This window comes from Elephas maximus, chromosome 9, assembly GCF_024166365.1.
Source record: "Elephas maximus indicus isolate mEleMax1 chromosome 9, mEleMax1 primary haplotype, whole genome shotgun sequence".
In the NCBI taxonomy this organism is placed as follows: Eukaryota; Metazoa; Chordata; class Mammalia; order Proboscidea; family Elephantidae; genus Elephas; species Elephas maximus.
The window spans coordinates 243,273-264,599 of record NC_064827.1 but is presented as its reverse complement, the minus strand read 5'-3'; the positions used below and the strand labels follow the sequence as shown (position 1 = coordinate 264,599).

The following is a 21,327-nucleotide window of genomic DNA, read 5'->3' as shown; positions in this document are numbered from 1 at the left end:
GTCAGAGGCTAAAATTCCTCTGGTGTCCTTGTTTTTGACTCCTTTGTTGATTTGGGGTTTACATAGAGACTCCTTAAATAGGGTCTGAGCCTTCAGTTCTCTTCAGCTGTAATTCTCTGCTGTTATACAGGAGACCAATTAATATGATGGTAAAATGTGGAGGGAAGGGACACATTCTGTGATCCTTTGATTAGGTCTCAGTCTTTCAGTAACCCTGTGCCACTGAGCTGTGGTCTTCATAAGTGCTTTTTAGTTTCTTCTTTCTTCTCCTGCCTCTTAGGTGAGGCAGGAAGGCTACAGGGGACTGGAGCTGGATATTTCCCTCTCCCAGGTCCTTAACCAGAAAAAACCAAACCCAGTGCCGTTGAGCCGATTCCGACTCATAGCAACCCTATATCACAGAGTAGAACTGCCCCATAGAGTTTCCAAGGAGCGCCTGGTGGATTCAAACTGCCAACCATTTGGTTAGCAGCTGCAGCACTTAACCACTATGCCACCAGGGTTTCCCCGAGGTCCTTAGGTTTTAGTAAAATAATTTCACTTGAGGGAAGCCTGTTGTTAACGAGAACAGGGAACTATTTAAAACTGATTACTTTTCCTCTTCCTTGCTGGAAGTCTGAGAGAAGCTTGAGAATCTGGTAGGGCCCCTGGAAATAACACCCAAGAAAGCGTGGGGGCTCCCCCAGGGCTAGGCCTCCAGGAGTTTTTACTTAGCAAGCTAATCCGAGCTCAGTCTCCAGCAATTAGTCAATTACCCTTTAAGCATCCCTACCTGGTGAGATGTTTTAACAAAGGGATACAGCACTGTAAGTGCTCTCTCATCTATGCCAAGAAATTTGGAAGACAGCTACCTGGCCGACTGAGTGGATGAGATCCATATTTATGCCTATTCCCAAGAAAGGTGATCCAACAAAATCTGAGAGTTATCAAACAATATCGTTAATACCACATGCAAGCAAAATTTTGCTGAAGAACATCCAAAAGTGGCTGCAGCAGTATATTGACAGGGAACTGCCAGAAATTCAGGCTGGTTTCAGAAGAGGACATGGAACCAGGGCTATCATTGCTGATGTCTGATGGATCCTGGCTAAAAGCAGAGAATACCAGAAGGATGTTTGCCTGTGTTTTATTGACTATGCAAAGGCATTTGACTGTGTGGATCATAACAAATTATGGATTACATTGCGAAGAATGGGAATTCCAGAACACTTAATTGTGCTCATGAGGAAACTGTACATAGTCAAAGAGGCAGTTGTTCGAACAGAACAAGGGAATAATGCATAGTTTAAAGTGAGGAAAGGTGTGTGTCAGAGTTGTATCCTTTCACCATACCTACTCAATCTATATGCTGAGTAATTAATCCAAGAAGCTGGACTGTATGAAGAAGAATGGGGCATCAGGATTGCAGGAAGACTCATTAGCAACCTGTTTTATGCAGGTGACACAACCTTTCTTGCTGAAAGTAAAGAGGGCTTGAAGCACTTACTGATGAAGATTGAAGACCACAGCCTTCAGTATGAATTACACCTCAACATAAAGAAAACAAAAATTGTCACATCTGGACCAATAGACAACATCATGATAAACGGAGAAAGGACTGAGGTTGTCAAGGATTTCATTTTACTTGGATCCACAAATAACACCCATGGAAGCATCAGGCAAGAAATCAAAAGGCGCGTTGCATTGGTCAAATCTGCTGCAAAAGATCTCTTTAAAGTGCTAAAAAGCAAAGATGTCATCCCGAGGACTAATGTGTGACTGACCCAAGCCATGGTACTTTCAATTGCCTTATAAGCTTGCAAAAGCTGGACAATGAATAAGGAAGACTGAAGAAGAATTGAGACCTTTGAATTGTGGTGTTAGCAAAGAATATTGAATATACCATAGACTGCCAAAAGAATGAACAAATCTGTCTTGAAGAATTGCAACCAGAATGCTCCTTGGAAGGAAGGATGGCAAGACTGCGTCTCACATACTTTGGACATGTTGTCAGGAGGGATCATTCTCTGGAGAAGGACATCGTGCTTGTAAAGTGAGGGTCAGTGAAAAAGAGGAAGAACCTCAGTGACATGGACTGACACAGTGGCTGCAACAGTGGGCTCAAGCATAGCAGTAATTGTGAGGATTGCTCTGGACAGGGCAGTGTTTCGTTCTGTTGTGCATAGGATCGCTATGAGTTGGAACTGACTTGAAAACACCTAAGAACAACATCTGGTGCTGGCTCCAGCTGTGGTTTCTCCTCTGGTAAACTGTGTTTTTCTGTATCTGCCTGTTACCTCTGGTTTTTGGAGTCGTGGTTTGCCCTGTGATCTCAGTTCTCTGAGGGATTGAATTGGTGATTTTCACTTTTTCAGCTTTTTTCTTGTGAGGATAGGAGTGACAACTTCCAAGCTCTTTACATGTTGGACCAGAAACTGGAAGTCAACCTTACCTTCTTTGCATCTCTTTGTTCTTTCCCATTTATAATTGTCTCAAATATTTCCTCCACATATACTTAGAACTACATCAAAGTGTGTTATAATTCTTTGCTTAAATTGTCAATCATAATTTAGAAAACTCAAAATGTATTGTATTCACCCATATTTTTACTGTTTCCATTGCTTTCTTCCTTCCTGATATTCATCTATTCCTTTTTTTTTTTTTTTTTTTTTTGGAATCATTTTCTTTCTCTTTAGATAACTTTTTTAGGCATTCTTTTAGTGTAGATCTGCCAGCAACAAATTCTGTAGTTTTCCTTCATTAATAATGTCTTGATTTCCTCTTCATTCCTGATGGTTTTTTCATAACAATTTTTCTGGCTTAACAGTTATTTTCTTTCAGCACTTAAAAAAATATTGTGCCACAGCCTTCTGGCCTCAGTGGTTTCTGATGAGAATTGTTTTTCCCTTACAGGTAAGGAATTGTGTTTCTCTGTCTGCTTTCAAAATTTTTGCTTTGTGTTTTAGTTTTCAGAAGTTTGACTATGATGTATCTTGTAGATTTCTTTGGGTTATCTTATTTGGGGTTTGCTCAGCTTTTTGAACCTGTAGGTTTATGTCTCTTCTCATATTTGCAATAGAGTCATTATTTCTTCAAGAACTTTTTCAGCCTCATCTTCTTTCTCATATTCTTCTGGGATTCTGATGACATGAATGTTAGCTCTTTTGTTATATTCTCATAGGTTCATGAGGCTGTGTTCATTTTTCGGCCTATTTTCTTTGTTATTCAGATTGGGTAATTTTTATTGTTTCATCTTCCTGTCCACTGATTCTTTCCTCTGTCCTTTCCATTCTGTTGTTGAGTCTATCCATTGAGTTTTTATTTCAGTTATTGTATTTTTCAGTTACAAAATTTCCACTTAGTTCTTTTTTAAAGATTTTATTGTGGTAAAATATTCTACTTGGCTCTTTTTTATATCTTTTGTTTCTTTTTTTGGTGAAAATTTCTTTTTTTTTTTTTTTTTCAGTTGTCTGAAGTGTGTTCATGTTACTCTTTGAAATATTTTCATGATGGCTGCTTTAAATTCTTTTTCTGATACTTCTAACATCTTTGTCATCTCAATATTGGCATCTACTGATTGTCTTTTTGTCATTCAGTTAGAGATCTTCCTGTTCTTATTGAAACCTGAACATTTTTGGTATTTTCTCATGAGGCTTGGATCTTATTTCAAACTTCTGTTTTAGCTGCTGTCATGGATTGAACCATCCCTCCAAAATGTGTGCCAACTTGGTTAGGCTGTGATTCCCAGTATTATGTGGTTGTCCACCACTTTGTGATCTGATGTGATTATCCTATTATCGTAAATCCTAACCTCTATGATGTTAATGAGGCAAGATTAGAGGCAGTTACGTTAATGAGGCAGAACCCAATGTATAAGGTTAGGTTGTATTTCGAGTCAATCTCTTTTGAGATATAAAAGAGAGAAGTGACCAGAGAGACAGGAGGACCTCCTACCACTAAGGAAGCGGAGCTAGGAATAGAGTGCATCTTTTGGACCCAGGATACCTGCACTGAGAATCTCCTAGACCAGGGGAAGATTGATGACAAGGACCTTCCCCCAGAGCAGACAGAGAGAAAGCCTTTCCCTGGAGCCGATGCCCTGAATTTGGACTTATAACCTACTAGACTGTGAGAGAATACATTTCTGCTTGTTAAAGCCATCCGCTTTTGATATTTTTCTTGTAGCAGCACTAGATAACTAAGACAGCTGCCTTCTTCTGACAGTGCTCTGGCAGGTTATTGCCTGATGTAGGTGCAAGTCCAGGTGCCCCACTTGGCTCTTGCGATATGTGGCGGAGGGCTCCTCGTCAAGCTGGGTGGGGTGGTAGTTCTGGCTCTATTGATACTCCCCTGGTTGGGAGGGTTAAGATTGCCTTGTCATCTCCCCACATGATCTCCACACACTACAGGGTGTGGGTGTGTGTGTGTGTGTGTGTGGCCTCATTATCATTAGACAGTGGTGATTGTCCTGACTCTCTACTAGGCCTGACTCTGACACTACCCCAGTAGGGAGGGTAGACGGGGTGCCTCACTACTGCCAAGTGGGATCAAAAGTCCCCACTGGTCTTTGCTGGCAGGGGTGGAGGTGGGGCCACAATTTTTAATGTGGTATTTGGTTGGAACAAAGCAATTCTTGTCTAACTGCTTTTTGTCTTGTTGGGATTCCCTTTCTTGGTTTTTTGGTTAGAGAGAGCAGGCTGTTGTTGGCACATTTTTCTCTGCACCCACTGGTGTTTCTGGGTTGCCAGCTCCTTCAGCTCCAAGTCCAGGATATATGAGGCAAAAAGAACACCCAGGGAACTGACCACCATGTTGTTTCTTGAGTCCCAAGGTCCCCAGCCACCCTGTCTTCTTTTTGCTTCCTTTCAGAGTCTTCTTATGTTTGCTTTTATATATAAGTTCCAGGCTTTTTAGCTGTGCTGAGTGAGTGGAATAGGGAAGAGTACATCTATTTCATCTTTCTGGAAACACAATTTGTTTTTTTGTTTTTGTTGTTTTATTTTTTAAGATGAGAGCAATTCCAGCAGACTGGCTCCTGGTGGGAATGATCCATTAGGAGGGGAACTTGCCGGAGCAAAGTTGTTGGGTAGCTGCTGTTGAGTAGATTCTGACTCATGATGACCCCATGCCTGCAGAGTAGAACTGCTCCACAGGGTTTTCAGAGCTGTTACCTTTCAGAAATAGATTGCCAAGCCTGTCTTCCAAGGTGTGTCTGGGTGGGTTCAAACCGCCAAATTTTTGGCTAATAGTCAAATGCTTAACTGTTTGTGCCACCCAGGGACCCCAGGTAGGTGAGAGGGGATGAGACTGCAGTGGTGAAATCTCTCTTATGTCACACAGAGGAAGCAGATTTTGAGGGTACAGTTGTAGGGATGTTGCTAGCTTTAGTTGTGGCCATTGTTGATGGGCCTGAGTTGTGTGTGGGATGTGGGGAGAGGTGTGGCCAGGAAATATGCATTGTGGTTAGAGTTGGGCGTCTGAATTCTTTCTGTGTCAGTTTCCAGGGACCCAGGGGTCAGAAACTACATTCTGCATCAGTCCAGGGGCCCAGAGCTTACCAGGGGTGAAGTCTGAAAATCCTGCTGAGGTTGGTGCACAGTGGAGGGCAGGAGCCCAGACAACAGCACTGGGCAACCTGGCACAGCCACAGGCAGTGCCCAGCTGCTCCCCCTACACCATGGATTTGGTCAGGCCAGTGTCTTCGATATAGGCACTGCCTCCAAAGAGAAGAGGAAGGTGCCAGGTGGTCACTCACACTCTGCACCCTCTGCCCCCATGTTTTGCCTCCAGCCTTTTGCTATGGAGGCAGAGGTTCTTTGCCCCTCTCAGCCAATTCTCCAGGGGATCCAACAAAAACAAAATAATTGTGGGACTGAATTATATTCAGAGGGGCTGTCGTTTGTGGACTGTGCTATAAAAAGCAGAAGGTCTCAGAGAGATGGCCCCTCTTTGCTCTCAGCCCAAGCTCTGGCTTCTGTCTTAGCCAGGCACAGATGAGAAGTGGACAGTGGGCGCTTGTGGGAGACTCAGCCCACCCTAGAGAAAAAGTGACCTGTGGGTTTACAGCTTCCTTTGAGTTGCAGAAACCACTGCAGAGGAAGGTCAGACTTGGCCACTGGGGCCTGAGGGATTCCTCCAGGAGGACATTTCTTTGGAGCTGCCCCGGGGGTTCAGGCAGCCTGGGAGGCCCTGAGTGTCCTACAGGTGAGGTGTCTAAGCAGAGGCTGGGCATGTGGCCCTCAAGGTGTCCTGGATATCCTTGGCTCTTACTCGGGGCTACTCCTTGGATCTTCAGCAATGCTGGCAAGAGGCTGGGAGGGCTGAGCACACATTGTCCTGTAAGAGGTACAGCCAGGAGAAAGTTCTGCAGCGTGTGGGCAGGACCAACTGTGGGGCCTGGACCCTGGCCTGGGCACCACTAGTGTTTGCTTTTGAGAAGCAGACCTAACCTGGGGCCCCGAAACTGGAGCTCAGATGCAGCCCAAGAGGCTGGCTGGCTCTGGCTGCCCACCAGGGGTAGCCTCTGTGGCTGGGGCTATGGGCCTTGTCCAGTTGCCCTTCTTCACCTTCTTCTTGTTGCTTGCAGACCAATGACGCGGCTGGTAACACCTGGAACTGGCTCTACTTCATCCCCCTCATCATCATTGGCTCCTTCTTCATGCTCAATTTGGTACTGGGCGTGCTCTCTGGGTAAGAGACTGTGCAGGGTGTAGACTGTGCCCTCTGTGTGCTCAGGGCAAGGGGCACAGTGTTGGAGGCAGACACAGTGTGTGCAACATGGGGAGGACAGGGTGGGGGCCACCACCCCACAGTTTTCCCCCTCTATGGGCAGGTGGTGTTCCCAGCCTCCCTGGCTCTGGACAACCTTTCCTTATGCCTCCATCCTGACCCCTCCTTGGACCATCCCTTTGCCCTGACCTCCCCATCTCCACCCTACCTAACCTCCCCATAGCCTTTGTCCTCAGAGCCTCAGGATCTGTTGCTCCCTGGGGAGGGACTGCTGTATCTTACTTGGGTGTGTTCGTGGTGGGGCTTCCAAGGAAGGGGGGCAGCCCTCTGAGTGTCCACTGCAATGACTCTTGAGGCATCCACTCCACTCCTGACCCTAGGCTTGTCCCCTCCACTCTGGTCATCTCTCCAGTAGATGGCAAGAGGGTGCAAGGCTGGGAGTTCCTCCTGGAGAGAGCCCCTTCCTGACCCAGCCCTGGGCACACAGCCTGGACAGGGGCCAGGGAAGCTGTGCTGGGAAGGAGGTAGTCATGGGGCTTGGCCTGCCTCTGAGCCCCAGCCTTCCTTCAGGTCCCTGCACAGCTGGAGGACATGGCTCCCTCCCTGTGTAGATCCCTGCTTCCAGGCTCCTGGGGGGATCAGGGGCAGAGTCTGGTGGATTAAAGGGCAGCTGTCCCATTGGATTGGAAAGGAACAGCCTGGGGGAGGCAACTGGGACCAAGGAGGATGTCTGTAGCCTTGCCCTGCTTCTGGAAGTACCTTACAGCACAAGGGATGTGCAGAGCTCCTGGCCTGCTTGGGTCATGGGGTACCCCCATGCTGGAAGCCTGGAAGGGCCTGGATCTTGAAGGAGGCACCTGGGGAAAAAGCATCTCAGCTGAGACCCAAAGGGACCAGGCATGAGAAGGTACAGGAAGGGGGAAGTTAGTCCAGGCAGTGGACACCCCGAGGAGGCGCAAAGGGTGTAGCTCCTGTGGACTGCAGGACAGTGCATGGGTGGGAAGGCTGGGGAGACACTGGGGATGTTGGGCGAGGTGAGAGGTAGACTGTCAGGGCCTTTTGGTGCGGCACACGCTAGAGAGCGTGCAGCAGGGATTGGGCGTAAGACTGAAGGTGGAGGGCTGAGGCAGTGTTCCAGCCCTGTGGAGTGTCCCCTAGCCAAGCAGGGTATGAACCTTGGACCTTCCCAGCTCTCTCCCTCTGAGGAGCATCCTGGCTATGGGTAGAGATGGGGGGTGATACAGGGTGATTTTCTTCATCAGTCGCCACTGAGCCCTCCTTCAGGCACCCAGATCCTCCAGAGGGACTCTAGCCTTGGGAGGTCGGATGAGGGTGGGGGCCTTTTTCTTCTTTTAATTTTTATTGTGCTTTAAGTGAAAGTTTTCAAATCAAGTTGGACTCTTATACAAAAATTTATAAACACCTTGCTATATACCCCTAATTGCTCTCCCCCTAATGAGACAGCACACGCCTTCCTTCCACTCTCTCTTTTTGTGTCCATTCAGCCATCTTCTGACCCCCTCTACCCTCTTAGCTCCCCTTCAGACAGGAGATGCCAACACAGTTTCATGTGTCTACTTGATCCAAGAAGCTCATCCTTCCCCAGTGTCATTTTCTATCCCATAGTCCAGTCCAATCCCTGTCTGAATAGTAGGCTTTGGGAATGGCTCCTGTCTTGGGCTAACAGAAGGTCTGGGGACCATGGCCTCTGGGGTCCTTCTAGTCTCAGTCAGACCGTTAAGTCTGGTCTTTTTAGGATGGGGGCCTTTTAAGCCAGTAGTCACTGGGCTTCCGAGGATCCTATGCTGGGTACATTCAGAGGCAGCAGCGGCACCCTTGACCACTGATTGGTTGTTGCCTGGACAGCTAGGCACACTGGAGACAACCCACCCTGCAGGTTGCTGGCCAGCCACTTTCTCCTCCATTCCCTGGCTCTCACCCTTGCAGCCTCCCAGAGGAGCCTAATCAGCATGCTGAGTGTGAGACACCGGAGCCTGGGTAAGATGAGGCTGCTCTCTGGGCTGGGCCAGGCCGCCACAGCCGAGCTTCTGCTCCTGGCTCTTAGATGGGTTGTACTTTTTTTCCTGAGCCAGCTCTCCTGCCCCACAGGTGGGTTGGGAGGTTTCTCAGTTATCCAGTGCTGCTACAACAGAAATACCGTAAGCAGAAATCTTTAACAAACAGAAAGTTATTTTCTTGCAGTTTAGAAGGCTAGAACTCCAAATTCAGGGTGCCATCTCTAGGGGAGGGTTTTTTCTCTTTGTTGGCACCAGGGGAAGGTCCTTATCTCTTTTTAGCTTCTGCTCCTGGACGATTTCCATGTGGCTTGGCATCTCTTTTCCCCCATCTCTGCTTCTTTTGCTTGCTTGTTTGATCTCTTTTGTATTTCAACATAGATTGACTCAAGATACACCCTACACTAATTCTGTCTCATTAACCATGACAACACATTCCCAAATGGGATTATAACCACAGGCATAGAGGTTAGAATTTACAAGACATGTTTTGGGGGACACAATTCAGTCCATAACAAGAGGCCAGAAAGGACCCTCCAGAAGCTAAGGGCAGGAGATCTGGGCAGGAGCATCTCATCTCATTCCTGGGGCTGAAGCAGGTCCTGAGGCTTCCTGAGGCCACAGGCTCAGGGTCAGGCCTGGCTGGGAGCAGTGCTCCCCTCCCACTGTGGCTGTGTGCCAGGAGTCAGACCTGCCAGGCCTTCTCCACTAGAGCCCAGAGGCTTCTCCTCCTATAGGGGGACAGCCACCTGGCTGAGAGCAGGTCTTGCTCTTTTCCCACGGGGGTGCGAGTGGTACCTGCCAGACCTTTGGGGACCAAATCTCGCTCCAAGCCTGAGCTGAGAACGTTGGGCCAGGCTGGTGCTGCTGCGTGCAATGGTGTGTGCATGTGTGCATGTATGTACTGTGCACCTCTGTGTGCATATATGTGTGCATGCATGTGTATGTGTGTACACATATGAGTAAATGCATGTGTGTGTGCACGTATGTGTGCATATCATGTGCAGGTGTGCATGCGTAATGTGTGTGTGTATGGGTGCAGGTGTGCATGCACGTGCATATATGTGGATATGTGAGTTTGCATGTGTGTGTGTGTGTGTGGATGTGTGAGTTTGCGTGTGTGTGTGTGTGTATGTGTGAGTTTGCATGTGTGTGTGTGTGTGAATGCATGTGTGAGAGTGAGCCTGTGTTCGTGAGAGAGAATGGCCTCTTTGGGGCACTAGTAGTTGCAAAGTTTGGCTGTGTGGCTATGGTGGCTGGGGTTCCTGGGGCTCAGGGAGAGTGTCTGTTCTCTGCTTTTCCCTACATCTGTAGAGTCAGGAGAAGCTGAGAGGGTGCTGGGGCTCAGGAGGGCAGAGGGTCTCTCTTCTCTCTGTTCTTCATGAGCCTCACAGGTTTGGTAGAGGAGGCTACATGGACTCTGGAATGTTTTCTTCCACCTCTGCCCTGCCCTGAGGTCCCTTTTATCCTGTCCCTGTTGGTTCCTCCTTATCTAGAAATGGCCCTTGGCCTGAACCCACAAGGAAGCCAAGTGAAGGCTCTCCTCTGGGAAATTCTTGCCCGGAAGCTGTCTGCAGGGTCTGGACAGCATATGATAGGATCTGGTACATGGTGTATGTGTGTGTGTGTATGTGTGTATGTGCCTAGGTGCTGTTGAGCCAGGGGCTGTGGAGTGGTCCCTGCCCTCTGGAACGCCCCCTCTGGGAATTAAGCTGCTGCCTCTAAGTACTGTGGGGATCTGGAGAAGTAGGGTCTTCCTGGGCCCTGCAGACAGGATTTCTGGCTCGAGCACACAGGTAGAAGAGGCAGATGGCCTTCCTGGGGGGGTTGGCCTATGGTCTGTGTTTACTGTCCTAGCCTCTGCCTGGTCCCCTTTGCCTCTGGGGGCCTCCCACCTGTGGGGCTGCAGGTGCCGTGGCTTCCCTCACCTGATCTGCTGACCTTCTTGGCCCCTACAATCTACAGAGAGTTTGCCAAAGAGCGTGAGAGGGTGGAGAACCGTCGTGCCTTCTTGAAGCTCCGCCGACAGCAGCAGATTGAGCGGGAGCTCAATGGGTACCTAGAGTGGATTTTCAAGGCCGGTGAGAGCCAGCGGGAGTGGGGCTGTCTTGCCCTGGTCTGTCCCTACCCCGTTCCAGAGTCCGTCAGGCTGCAGCAAGGGCCACTGGCCCTGGTGTGGACAAGACCCCAACCCCCAGTCTAGTGGAGGAAAGCTGAGGTCATCTTGGGGGCTTTATAGTGACAGGAGTTTCTCTCCAGCCAACCTGGGGTCCTGGCACCAGGGGCGATGGTGGCCTTGAGGACATTGGCCTTTCTAATGGAGGATTCCGGCTTGGCCCAGGCTAGAGCTCTGCCTGCCAGACCCTGTGGCCTGGCCTTGACCTGAGCCCTCTCTGCATTGACTCACCTGCCGCCAGAGCCCAGGCTGGACTTTCTCCATAGAGCTGCCTGCTCACATCCTATGCAAGACTCTAGTGCCTTCTCCCATGCATATACTGCGGGATGGTTGCCTGCAGGGGCACCGCAGCTGCCCCGCCCTCCTCCCTGGCCTTGTCAGTGGGCTGCTGAGGGGTGGCCTTTCTTGCTAGAGAAAGGTTGGCCTTGGGCCCTGCTGGCTTCTGGAAGCATAGTTGCTGGGGAGGCAGGCCTTCTCGCAGAGCTGAGCCTCTGCTGGGGTGTTCCGGGGATGAGCCCCAGTGGAGGATAGCAGGAGGGCTGTAACTGAGGCAGGGTCTCTCTCACAGAGGAGGTCATGCTGGCTGAGGAGGACAAGAATGCGGAGGAGAAATCCCCATTGGATGGTAGGTGGCTCTCCTGCCTTTGTCTCTTGGGTACGGGGGGACCCTGAGGGTTGGGTGGGCAGCCGCGTGGCCCACGCCTGCATGTGTGACAGGTGATGCTGTCTGCACACCGTTGTCCTGATGCAGACATGCACAGGCACATGTGTGCATCCACACAGCACATACATGGTGCCAGGTGGTTTGGGCTCCACCTCCTAGTGAGACCATGGTGATCCTGGGAAACGGCTCATCACCTGAGGATGGAGGAGAGAGGGCAGGAGGAGGCAGTGGATCCAAACTGCCCCTGGCCATGTTGCTTCTTCTCTGGGCCTGGCCCCTGTGCTGTCAGAGCCAGTAGGGCTCCCTGTGCCCTGGGGCCACCCGCTCTGAGGGACAGGGCAGGACCCCAGCTAGGGCGTAGCCCACCCTCACCCTGACTGTTTGTGTCCTTTCCTTTGTCTTTGTTGGTCAGGGAGGGTCTGTGTGAGGTGGTGTTCTGAAGTGTGGCCTCAGGTGGAGGGTGCCCTCGGAACTCAGATAGGGGGGTGGGGCAGTGCTGGCTCCCCTTCTTTCTGGGCCTCAGGCTTTCCTCTGTGGCCCTCTGGCTGGGCAGAGCCCATTTCAGTGCTCGATAGCTCGGTGTGGTTAGCAGCTGCCATACTGGTTTGTGCACAGAAAACATTTCCATCATCATAGAAAATTCTGGTGGATGCCACTACTTCTAGAAGCTTTAAAATTGCAGGCTCAACATGAGTTTTATCTGTCTCCAGTGCTCAGAGTGACACTTGCACCCAGAGACCACGGAAAGGGCTCTCAGCATGACCCAGGCAGTGGGAGGAGATGGGCCCAGGGAGGGCCAGGTCAGGCCCAGCATCCCAGCTACACCTTGGCCGGGCCACCCTCTGCGGCCTGGTCTCTGTCTTCTGTTAGCTAGGCCTTCCCTACTGACTTCATTTTGGAGACAAGGGAAAGGCAGGGACTTACCCTCAAATTCCCTGTCCCTTCTGCTGTGGTAACTGAGAGGGACCCAAAGGGCCTAGGGGTTGCCCTACCTCGGCCTCAGCTTGGGCCTCAGCCCCAGGACAGGCTGCCCCTTCCCAGGAAGGATAAGCACATCCTTAGCCCAGCCCAATTGAAGTTCACCCTTCCCCACCAGAGGCAGCCCCCTGAAGGCTCCGGCTCACCCAGGCCTTCCCTGCCCTTGTTTAAAGCAGTGCTGAAGCGAGCGGCCACCAAGAAAAGCAGGAACGATCTGATCCACGCTGAGGAGGGTGAGGACCGCTTTGCTGACCTAGGCGCCATCGGTGAGTCCCGAGGCCCTCTGGCCCTGCCTCCCCATCCCCCAGATCCCTGGGGTCACCCTCCCTTCCTTTCCTTCCTCACTACCCACCATCTCCATAATCTCGTGGTATCTGCCCCAATGGCAAGAGGACTGTCCCCCCACCCCGTGTCTCTGCCTGGCCCAGGAAGTGGGAGGGGGCTGTGCCCCTTCTGGAGAATCCTACAAACCCCTGTGCTTTCGATTCCAGCCAGGTGTTGCTGCTGCTCTGAGCATGTGGAGGGTTTTGGCTACCGGACTTCCTGTTAGTGTGTCTCCTACCACAAAGGGGCCCCACTCAGCGGTGCGAGGGGGGGCAGATACTTGCAGTGGCAGTTTTCTTTATGGGGTGCCAAGTCAGATCTAATCTGATGCCAGCTGTCTGTGGTAGACCTGCATTAGAAGATCTGCTTCCGATTTTCTTATCACACATGTGAAAACAGAACTCTTTAACGGTAGACATATAGGTGTAGATATAGATTTCCTTTTGGGGCTTCCTGTCCCCACTCAGGCCCAGGTAATCCATGTTAACAGCCTACAGGGTACTCTTTCTTATTTTTCCATGCGTACCTTAGACAACGTGCACACACACACACACACACAAACACACACACACAGAGTTTTGGGCGTCTTTTTTATTTACAAAAATGGTTTTATACAGTCTTTTGTCATCAGTGCCCTTTGGAAGCCCTCCCAGTCAGCCAGTCTCCTCACTCACTCTTGGGCTGCCGCCTGGCATCCCACAAGTGGGATCACCATAATTTGTTCCGTACTGATGGTCATTCACTTATTTCCAGTTTTTTTGTTTGTTTGTTTCCACCACGAAAAATGCAGACCCCAAATCCTTGTGAACAACTGTCCTGACTCTTGAGAATTAATTGCTGTGGGACAGCTTCGCAGAGCAGGGCTGCCGAGGGGAAGAGAGTGTTCGAATTTTAAGAGTTGTCATCATAGTGCTTTTCACGAAGGCTGTGGCTCCTCACAGCTCCACTTGCGGCGCTGGGGGACACCTGCCCCTCCTCTTGCATGCATGTCCTGGCTCCTTCTGACTTCTGCCAGTTCAGTGCCAATTTGATGAGTATAGAGTGATAAGTCGTTGGGATTGTAACTCTTGTTTCGATCAATACTAGTGGTTTTGACCCTCTTTATAAGTGTTAGTTTCCCACTTGGATTTGTTTTTTGGTGACTCTTCATATCTCCTATTTTTCTAGTGGGTTGTTTGTGTTTATCTGGTCATTTAATCAGGCATTGATATTTATTATAGATCTGAATTTTTGGTCATTTCATTACATTTTCTTCCAAGTTTACCATTTTAAGTAGTTTCCTTCTATTCCTATCTTACTTGGAGTTTTCATTCTATTTTGTAAAGTGAACTTGGGAGTTAGTTTTTTAAAAAAATCTTTTTCTACAACATGTAACAGTTAAAAAAAAAAAAAGAAGAAGAAGAACTTGGACCAGTTTTGAAATTTATACTTTGCTAGGAAATCATCCCTTTTCTCTGAGTTGTTAAAATTGTTTCCATAGAGTTGCAGATAACAGCCTCATCATCCTTTCAGTCCCTCCTATGCACAGTTATCCAGCTGCTCATTCATTCATTCTGCATTTGTTGGTAAGTGCCCACCATGTGCCAGTGGCAGTCCAAGTTGCTGGGGAGACACCACTGACCAGAACAGTGAAGCCCCTTCAGCTCCTAGAGTTTCCTTTCAGTGGGGGCATCAGACAATAGAGAAAATACTATGGATGCTATGTAGTGGGTCAGATTGTGCTCTGTGTGAAGGAGAAGTGAAGCAGGGAAGAGAGGGACTTGACGGGGGAACGGAATATTAGATGGAGTGGCTAGAGAAGTCCTCAGGGAAAATGTTTCCTCTGAGTTAAAAACTGAAGGAAGTGAGGAAGTCAGCTCAAGGGACCCCCGGAGGGAAGAACACTCCAGGCAACAAGTGTGAAGATCCTGAGGCAGGACTGTGCCCTGCATGTGTGAGGAATATCCAGGAGGCCAGCATGGCCGGAGCAGGTGCCATAGGCTGGGGGGAGCAAGAAGAGAGGAAATAGAGGGGGGCTGTCATGGAGGGCCCTATGCAGGGGCTCTGCCAGGAGGGACGCTGGTTTTTGCTTTACCTGAATGGGCAGCTGTGGTGGGTTTGCAAAGGGAGGTGTCACTTGGCTTGTGTCTGGTCAGCATTCTGCTGTGTTGGGATAGATCAAAGGGTCCGCGAGACGGGGTATGGACTGGAGGTCTGGTGAAGGGGATGGTGCATGGTCAGATTTAAGATATCTTTTGAAGACAAGCCAACAGGATTTGCTGACTAGTGGGGCATGGGGTGTGAGGGGAGAGTAGAGTCAAGGACCTCTGCAGGTTTTGGGCTGAGCCACTGGAAGAACAGAGGAGTTGCTGGCTGAGAGGCAGGACCACAGGGCTCATGGGTTTTGTGGGGACCAACGTCAAGGGCTCAGGCTAGGACATGCTGGGTTTGAGATGCCTCTTGGAGAAGAAAGTAGAGATGTCAAGGAGGCCCTTGATATATGGGTACATGTTGGGGGAGAAGTGTGGGCTGCAGACCTAAGGCTGAGAGTCATCGCTAGAGAGGCTTGGAAGGCTGTGAGACCCTCTGAGGTAGTGCCGACTTGTCTTCTTGTAAATAGCGGTTGGGTGGGTTTTGCTCTTTTTTTTTTGACCCAGTCTCATGGTCTCTGTTTCTAATGGAAGAATCTTGTACGTCCTTCACTTCACTCCCCTTGCCTCCCCCTCCCCCCACCCGCCCCCACCAGGCACTAATTTGCTTTCTGTCTGTATACATTTATCTGTTGTGGACATTTTACATAAGTGAAATCATGCAATATGTGGCTTTTTGTGTCTAGGTTATTCCACTGAGCATAATGCTTTTAAGATTCATCCACATTGTAGCATGTATCAGGACTTCATACTTTTTATGGCTGAATAATATTCCGTTGTAGGCATGCATCACATTTTGTTTATGCATTTGTCTGCTAATGGACACTTGGGTTGTTTCTACCTGTCGGCAATTGTAAATAATGCTGCAATGAACATCGTTGTGCAAACTTTTGTTTGAATGCCTGCTTTTAATTCCTTTGTGCATATACCATGTCCTGGGTCACATGGTGTTTAACTTATGGGGAACCACTTAATTATTTTTCACAGCAGCTGCACCATTTTACAATACCACCAGCAATAGATGAAGGTTCCAGTTTCTCTACACCTTCACCAACTGTGATGGTTAAGGTTGTGTGTCAACTTGGTTGGGCCATGATTCTCAGTGGTTCGGCAGTTATGATGTAGTTGGCAGGTATGTGATGATGTAATCACCTCCGTAATGAGATCTGATATAAGCACCTCCATAATGAGATCTGCTATGAGCAGCCAGTCAGTTGAAAGGGAGTTTCTTTGTGGCTATGGCCTGCATCCAATATATGTGGACTTTCTGGCAAAGCTTGCTGGATTTTTGCTCACTCTGGATCCTGTAGCTGGCTCCTCACCTGACCTCCAGTTCTTGGGACTTGAGCTTACAGTTCACCTGCTGATCTTGGGAGTTGTCAACCTCCGTAGACTGTGAGCCAGCAGCTTGCTGTCTTACCTGCTGATCTTGGGATTTGCTGACCTCCACAGTCTGTGAGTTAGAGGCCTGCTATCTGACCTGCCAATTTTGGGTTTTCCAGCCTCGGCAGATATGTGAGTCAGGAGAAGCTTCCAGCCTGACCCACAGACTTGGGACTTTCCAGCCTCTACAACTTCATGAGCCATTTACTTGATATAAATCTCTCTCTCTTCTCCATTTTGCTTCTTTAGAGAACCCAGCCTAAACGTTTGGTACCAGGAGTTGGGTGATTCTAAAGAAACAAAATAGTAAGAATGAGTTTTCTAACTTGGTTCTCAAGACTGGCTAGCCTTAAAGGTGTTGATTACTCTGCTTTCACTAGTAAAGAGGCCACTGCTAATCCATGCCATGATGTGGCAATAAAAATATGGAAATTATCACCACCAATAGATCAGGTATTGGTGAGAGGCAGGGCTCTGGGTGATCACATGTTTGATACCATTCTACAATTTTGTCATAATCAGAAGAATAAGGAAGCTGGTTGATTGGTCCTATTTATGCTAGACAAAGTGGTGAAAGAAAGAGATGAGCTCAGAGCTTCAGATTCACAGCTCAAGTATTGCATCAACAACCTCAAAGTTTCCACATGTGGCTTCAAAGAAAGCCTTATTTCTTGTGGTAACAGAGCTGATATTGCCAAAAACCAAATCCAGAGTCTTAAATGGTTGAATTACAACACCAATTGAATTCCCAACCTCGAATGATGTCTGAAGTTAAAGTGACAGCATTGATTAGGAAGAAATGTATTCCTGAAGCTTGAGATGGGGACATATGGGCAGATAACCAGCAATCTGGAGACACTGAGGTCCTAAGTTCTGTTGAACCACTCCTGCCAACAGAGCCAGCCCTCTCACTCTCATCTGAAGAGATTACTCCATCTTTGTGTGCTAAGTGACCCTCTTCAATAAAACCACTAGCCATTCTGTCCCCATCTGATGAGATTAACCCAGCTATGTCTCAAGAGCCTTTGTCTGAGTCATCCCCTGGGGAGGTGGCTGGGGCATCATCTGAGGCAAATGCCTTATAAGACATTGCTAAATGTTCTCAGAACACATTCCCACCAACCATTTTTGCTTGTAGACCTATAACTAGACTTATGTCCTAGTGAGCCCCAAAAGGAAAAGAGCAAAGTGTGATGCAGGAGGAGGTACACCACAATCCAAAAGAACTGCTTGAGTTTTCTAATATATACAAACAAAAACCTGGGGAATATGTGTGGGAATGTCTATTAAGGGTACGGGTTAATGGTGCAAGGAACATAAAGTTGGATCAGTCTGAGTTTATTAATATGGGCCCACTAAGCACAGATTCTTCATTCAGTGTTTTGGCTTGAGAGGTTAGGAAAGGGTCGAATAGTTTATTTGGTTGGTTTGCTGAAGCATGGATTGTGCAGTGGCCCACATTAAATCAAGTTGAAGTGCCAGACTTGCCTTGGTATACTGTAGAAGAAAGTATCCAAAGGTTTAGGAAAATTGGCATGTTAGAGTGGATTTATCAGGTTAGACTCACAGACCCACAGATGGAGTGCCCAGATGACACACCTTTTACCACGGTGATGAAGAACAAATTTGTGAAGGGAGTCCCAGCATCCTTGAAGACTGCCGTGATTGCTGTTTTATGTAAGTCAGATTTGATGGTGTGGAACTGCCCTAATTGAATTAAGACACCTAACTACATGGGGCTGATTGGACCTTGTGGTGCTAGAGGACAAGTGGTGGCACTCAATCTACAAAGACAAGGTGGGCATGGTTACTGTAATGGACAGTGGAATCAAAGCAGTGATCAGAATAGTCTGACTCATACGGATGTATGATGTTGGTTACTTAGTCATGGTGTCCCTAGAAGTAAAATAGATTGGAAGTCTACTGAATATTTACTTGATCTGTACAAATGGAAGAATTCTAGGTCAAGTGAACAGCAGTCTAACTCGAATTATCAGAATAGAGAGTCATGCCCCTCAATTCCCAGTCTTGAGCCAGTTTACAGACCCACAACCCCTTGAATGAAGAGGAGGCTGGGTTTCCTTGAGAAAGGACCCCGCTGCACTGCCAAAATTTATGCTGATAATCTTTCTCCCAGTCTTCCCCAAAGGGATCTACAGCTTTTTTTTGCTAGAGTAACTGTTCTTTGGGGAAGAGGAAATAATCAGATTTTTGGGGGGATTACCGGATACTGGCTCTGAACTGACACTAATTCCAGGAGACTTATAATGTCACTGTGGCCCGCCAGTCAGAGTATGGGCATATGGAGGTCAGGTTATTAATGGAGTCTTAGCTCAGGTTCAGCTCACAGTGGGTCCATTGGATCCCCGAACCAATCACTTCCCAAGTTCCAGAATGGATAATTGGAATAGATACACTCAGCAACTGGCAGAACCCACACGATAGATTCCAGACAAGTGTAGTAAGGGCCGTTATGGTAGGAAAAGTCGTGTGAAAGCCATTAGAACTTCCCATACCTAGGAAAATAGTAAACCAAAAGCAATACTGCATACCTGGAGGGATAGCAGAGATTACTGCCACCATCAAGGACTTGAAGGATGCGGGAATGGTTATTCCCACCACATCCCCATTCAACTTGCTTATTTGGCCTGTGCAAAAAACAGATGGATCTTGGAGAATGACAGTGGATTATTGAAACTTAACCAGGTGGTGACTCCAATTGCAGTTGCTGTTGCAGATGTGGTTTCATTGCTTGAACAAATTAATACATCTCCTGGTACTTGGTATGCAGCTATTGATCTGGCCAATGCCTTTCGAAAGACAAGCTGAAGCAGTTTGCCTTCAGTTGGCAGCAACGCAACTTTACTGTCTTATCTCGGAGGTATATCAACTTTCCAACCCTATATCATAATTTAGTCAGCAGGGAACTTGATCACCTTTCCCTTGCACACGATGTCACGCTGGTCCATTATATTGATGATATTATGCTGCTTGGACCTAGTAAGGAAGAAGTGTCAATGACTCTGGACTTATTGGTAAAACATTTGCATGCTAAAAAAAAAATTGCATGCTAGACGTTGTAAAATTAATCCAACAAAAATTCAGGCACCTGACAGCAGAAGAACTAGATGGTGCCCAGTTACTACCGATGACCACCCTGACAGGGAACACCACAGAGAGTTCCTGATGGAGCAGGAGAAAAGTGGGGTGCTGAACTCAAATTCTGTTCTGGTAAAGAGATCAGACTTAATGTTATACATGATACTAGAGGGACTCTGGAAGACATGGCCCCTGGACTCTCTGTTCGCCCAAAACTAAAACCAACTCTTCAGACAAAGATTAGACTGGACTATAAGACATAAAATGATACTCGTGAAGAGTGTGCTTCTTAGCTCAAGTAGATACATGAGACTAAATGGGCAGCTTCTGTCTGGAGGAGAGATGAGAAGGTAGAAAAGGACAGGAGTTGGTTGAATGGACATAGGAAATCCAGGGTGGGAAGGAGTGTGCGGTCACATTATAGGGAGAGCGACTAGGGTCATGTAACAATGTGTGTATAAATTTTTGTATGAGAAACTAACTTAAACGGTAAACTTTCACTTAAAGCACAATTAAAAAAAAAATCAGGCACCTTCCATCTCAGTGAAATTTCTAGGGGCCCGGTGGTGTGGGTATGGTGTGGCGTGTGTTGAGATATTCCTTATAAATTGAAAGATAAGTTATTACGTCTGGCCCATCCTACAACTGAAAAGGAGGCACAATGCATGGTGGGCCTCTTTAGATTTTGGAGGCAACATATCCCTCATTTGGATATGCTACTCTGGCCTCTTTACCAAGTGACTTGAAAAGCTGCTAGTTTTGAGTGGGGCCCAGGCCAAGAAAAGGCTCTGCAGGTTCAGGCTGCCATGCGAGCCGCTGTGCCACTTGGGCCCTATGATCTGGCTGATTCAATGGTGCTTGAAGTGTCCGTGGCAGATAGAGTTGCTGTTTGGAGTCTTTGGCAGGCCCCTATTGGTTAATCACGGCATGGACCCTTAGGATTTTGGAGCAAAGCCCTGCCATCCTCTGCAGATAACTACTCTCCTCTTGAGAAACAACTTTTGGCTTGTTACCGGGCCTTAGTAGAGACTGAGCACTTAACCATGGGCCACCAAGTCACCATGCAGCCTGAACTCCCCATCTTGAGTTGAGTGTGGTCTGATCTACAGAGCCATAAAGTTGGACGTGCACAGCATAACTCCATCATTAAATGAAAGTGGTATATATGAGATTGGGCCCAAGCAGGACCTGAAGGCACAAATAAGTTGCATGAAGAAATGGTCCAAATGCCCATGGTCTCCACTCCTGTCACATTATATGCCCTCTTGCAGTCTACACCTGTGGTCTTGTAGGGAGTTCGTTATAACCAATTTACTGAGGAAGATAAAACTGGTGCCTGTTTTACAGATGGTTCTGTGCAATATACAGGCACCACTCAAAAGTGGATAGCGGCAGCACTACAGCCCCTTTCTGGGACCTCTCTGAAGGACAGTGGTGAAGGGAAATCCTCCCAATGGGCAGAATTTCGAGCAGTGCAACTGGTTGTTCACTTTGCTTGAAGGAGAAATGGCCAGATGTGTGATCGTATACTGATTTATGGGCTGTGGCCAATGGTTTCGCTGGATGGTCAGGGACTTGGAAGGAACACGTTTGGAAAATTGGTGACAAGGAGGTAGGGGGAAGAGTCATGTAGGTAGACCTCTCTGAATGAGCCAAAGAAATGTTGATATTTATGTCTTATATGAATGCTCACTAAAGGGTTACCTTGACAGAGGAGGATTTTAGGAATCAAGTGGATAGGATGACGCGTTCTGTGGAAACCAGTCATCCTCTTTCCCCAGATGCTCCTGTCATTGCCCAATGGGCTCATGAACAAAGTGGCCATGGTGGCAGGGATGGAGGTTGTGCACA

General features: G+C 48.1%; 1 protein-coding gene across 1 annotated transcript in view; it reads left to right on the top strand.

Moving 5' to 3' along the window:
* The window catches only part of CACNA1B (calcium voltage-gated channel subunit alpha1 B), a 310,032-nt gene that overhangs the window by 77,799 nt on the left and 210,906 nt on the right, over positions 1–21,327 (top strand). The window contains exons 7-10 of the mRNA XM_049896435.1: positions 6,566–6,669; positions 10,689–10,804; positions 11,468–11,524; positions 12,718–12,807. Coding sequence (XP_049752392.1) covers positions 6,566–6,669; positions 10,689–10,804; positions 11,468–11,524; positions 12,718–12,807 — 367 coding nt within the window. The remainder of the gene's footprint in view (positions 1–6,565; positions 6,670–10,688; positions 10,805–11,467; positions 11,525–12,717; positions 12,808–21,327) is intronic.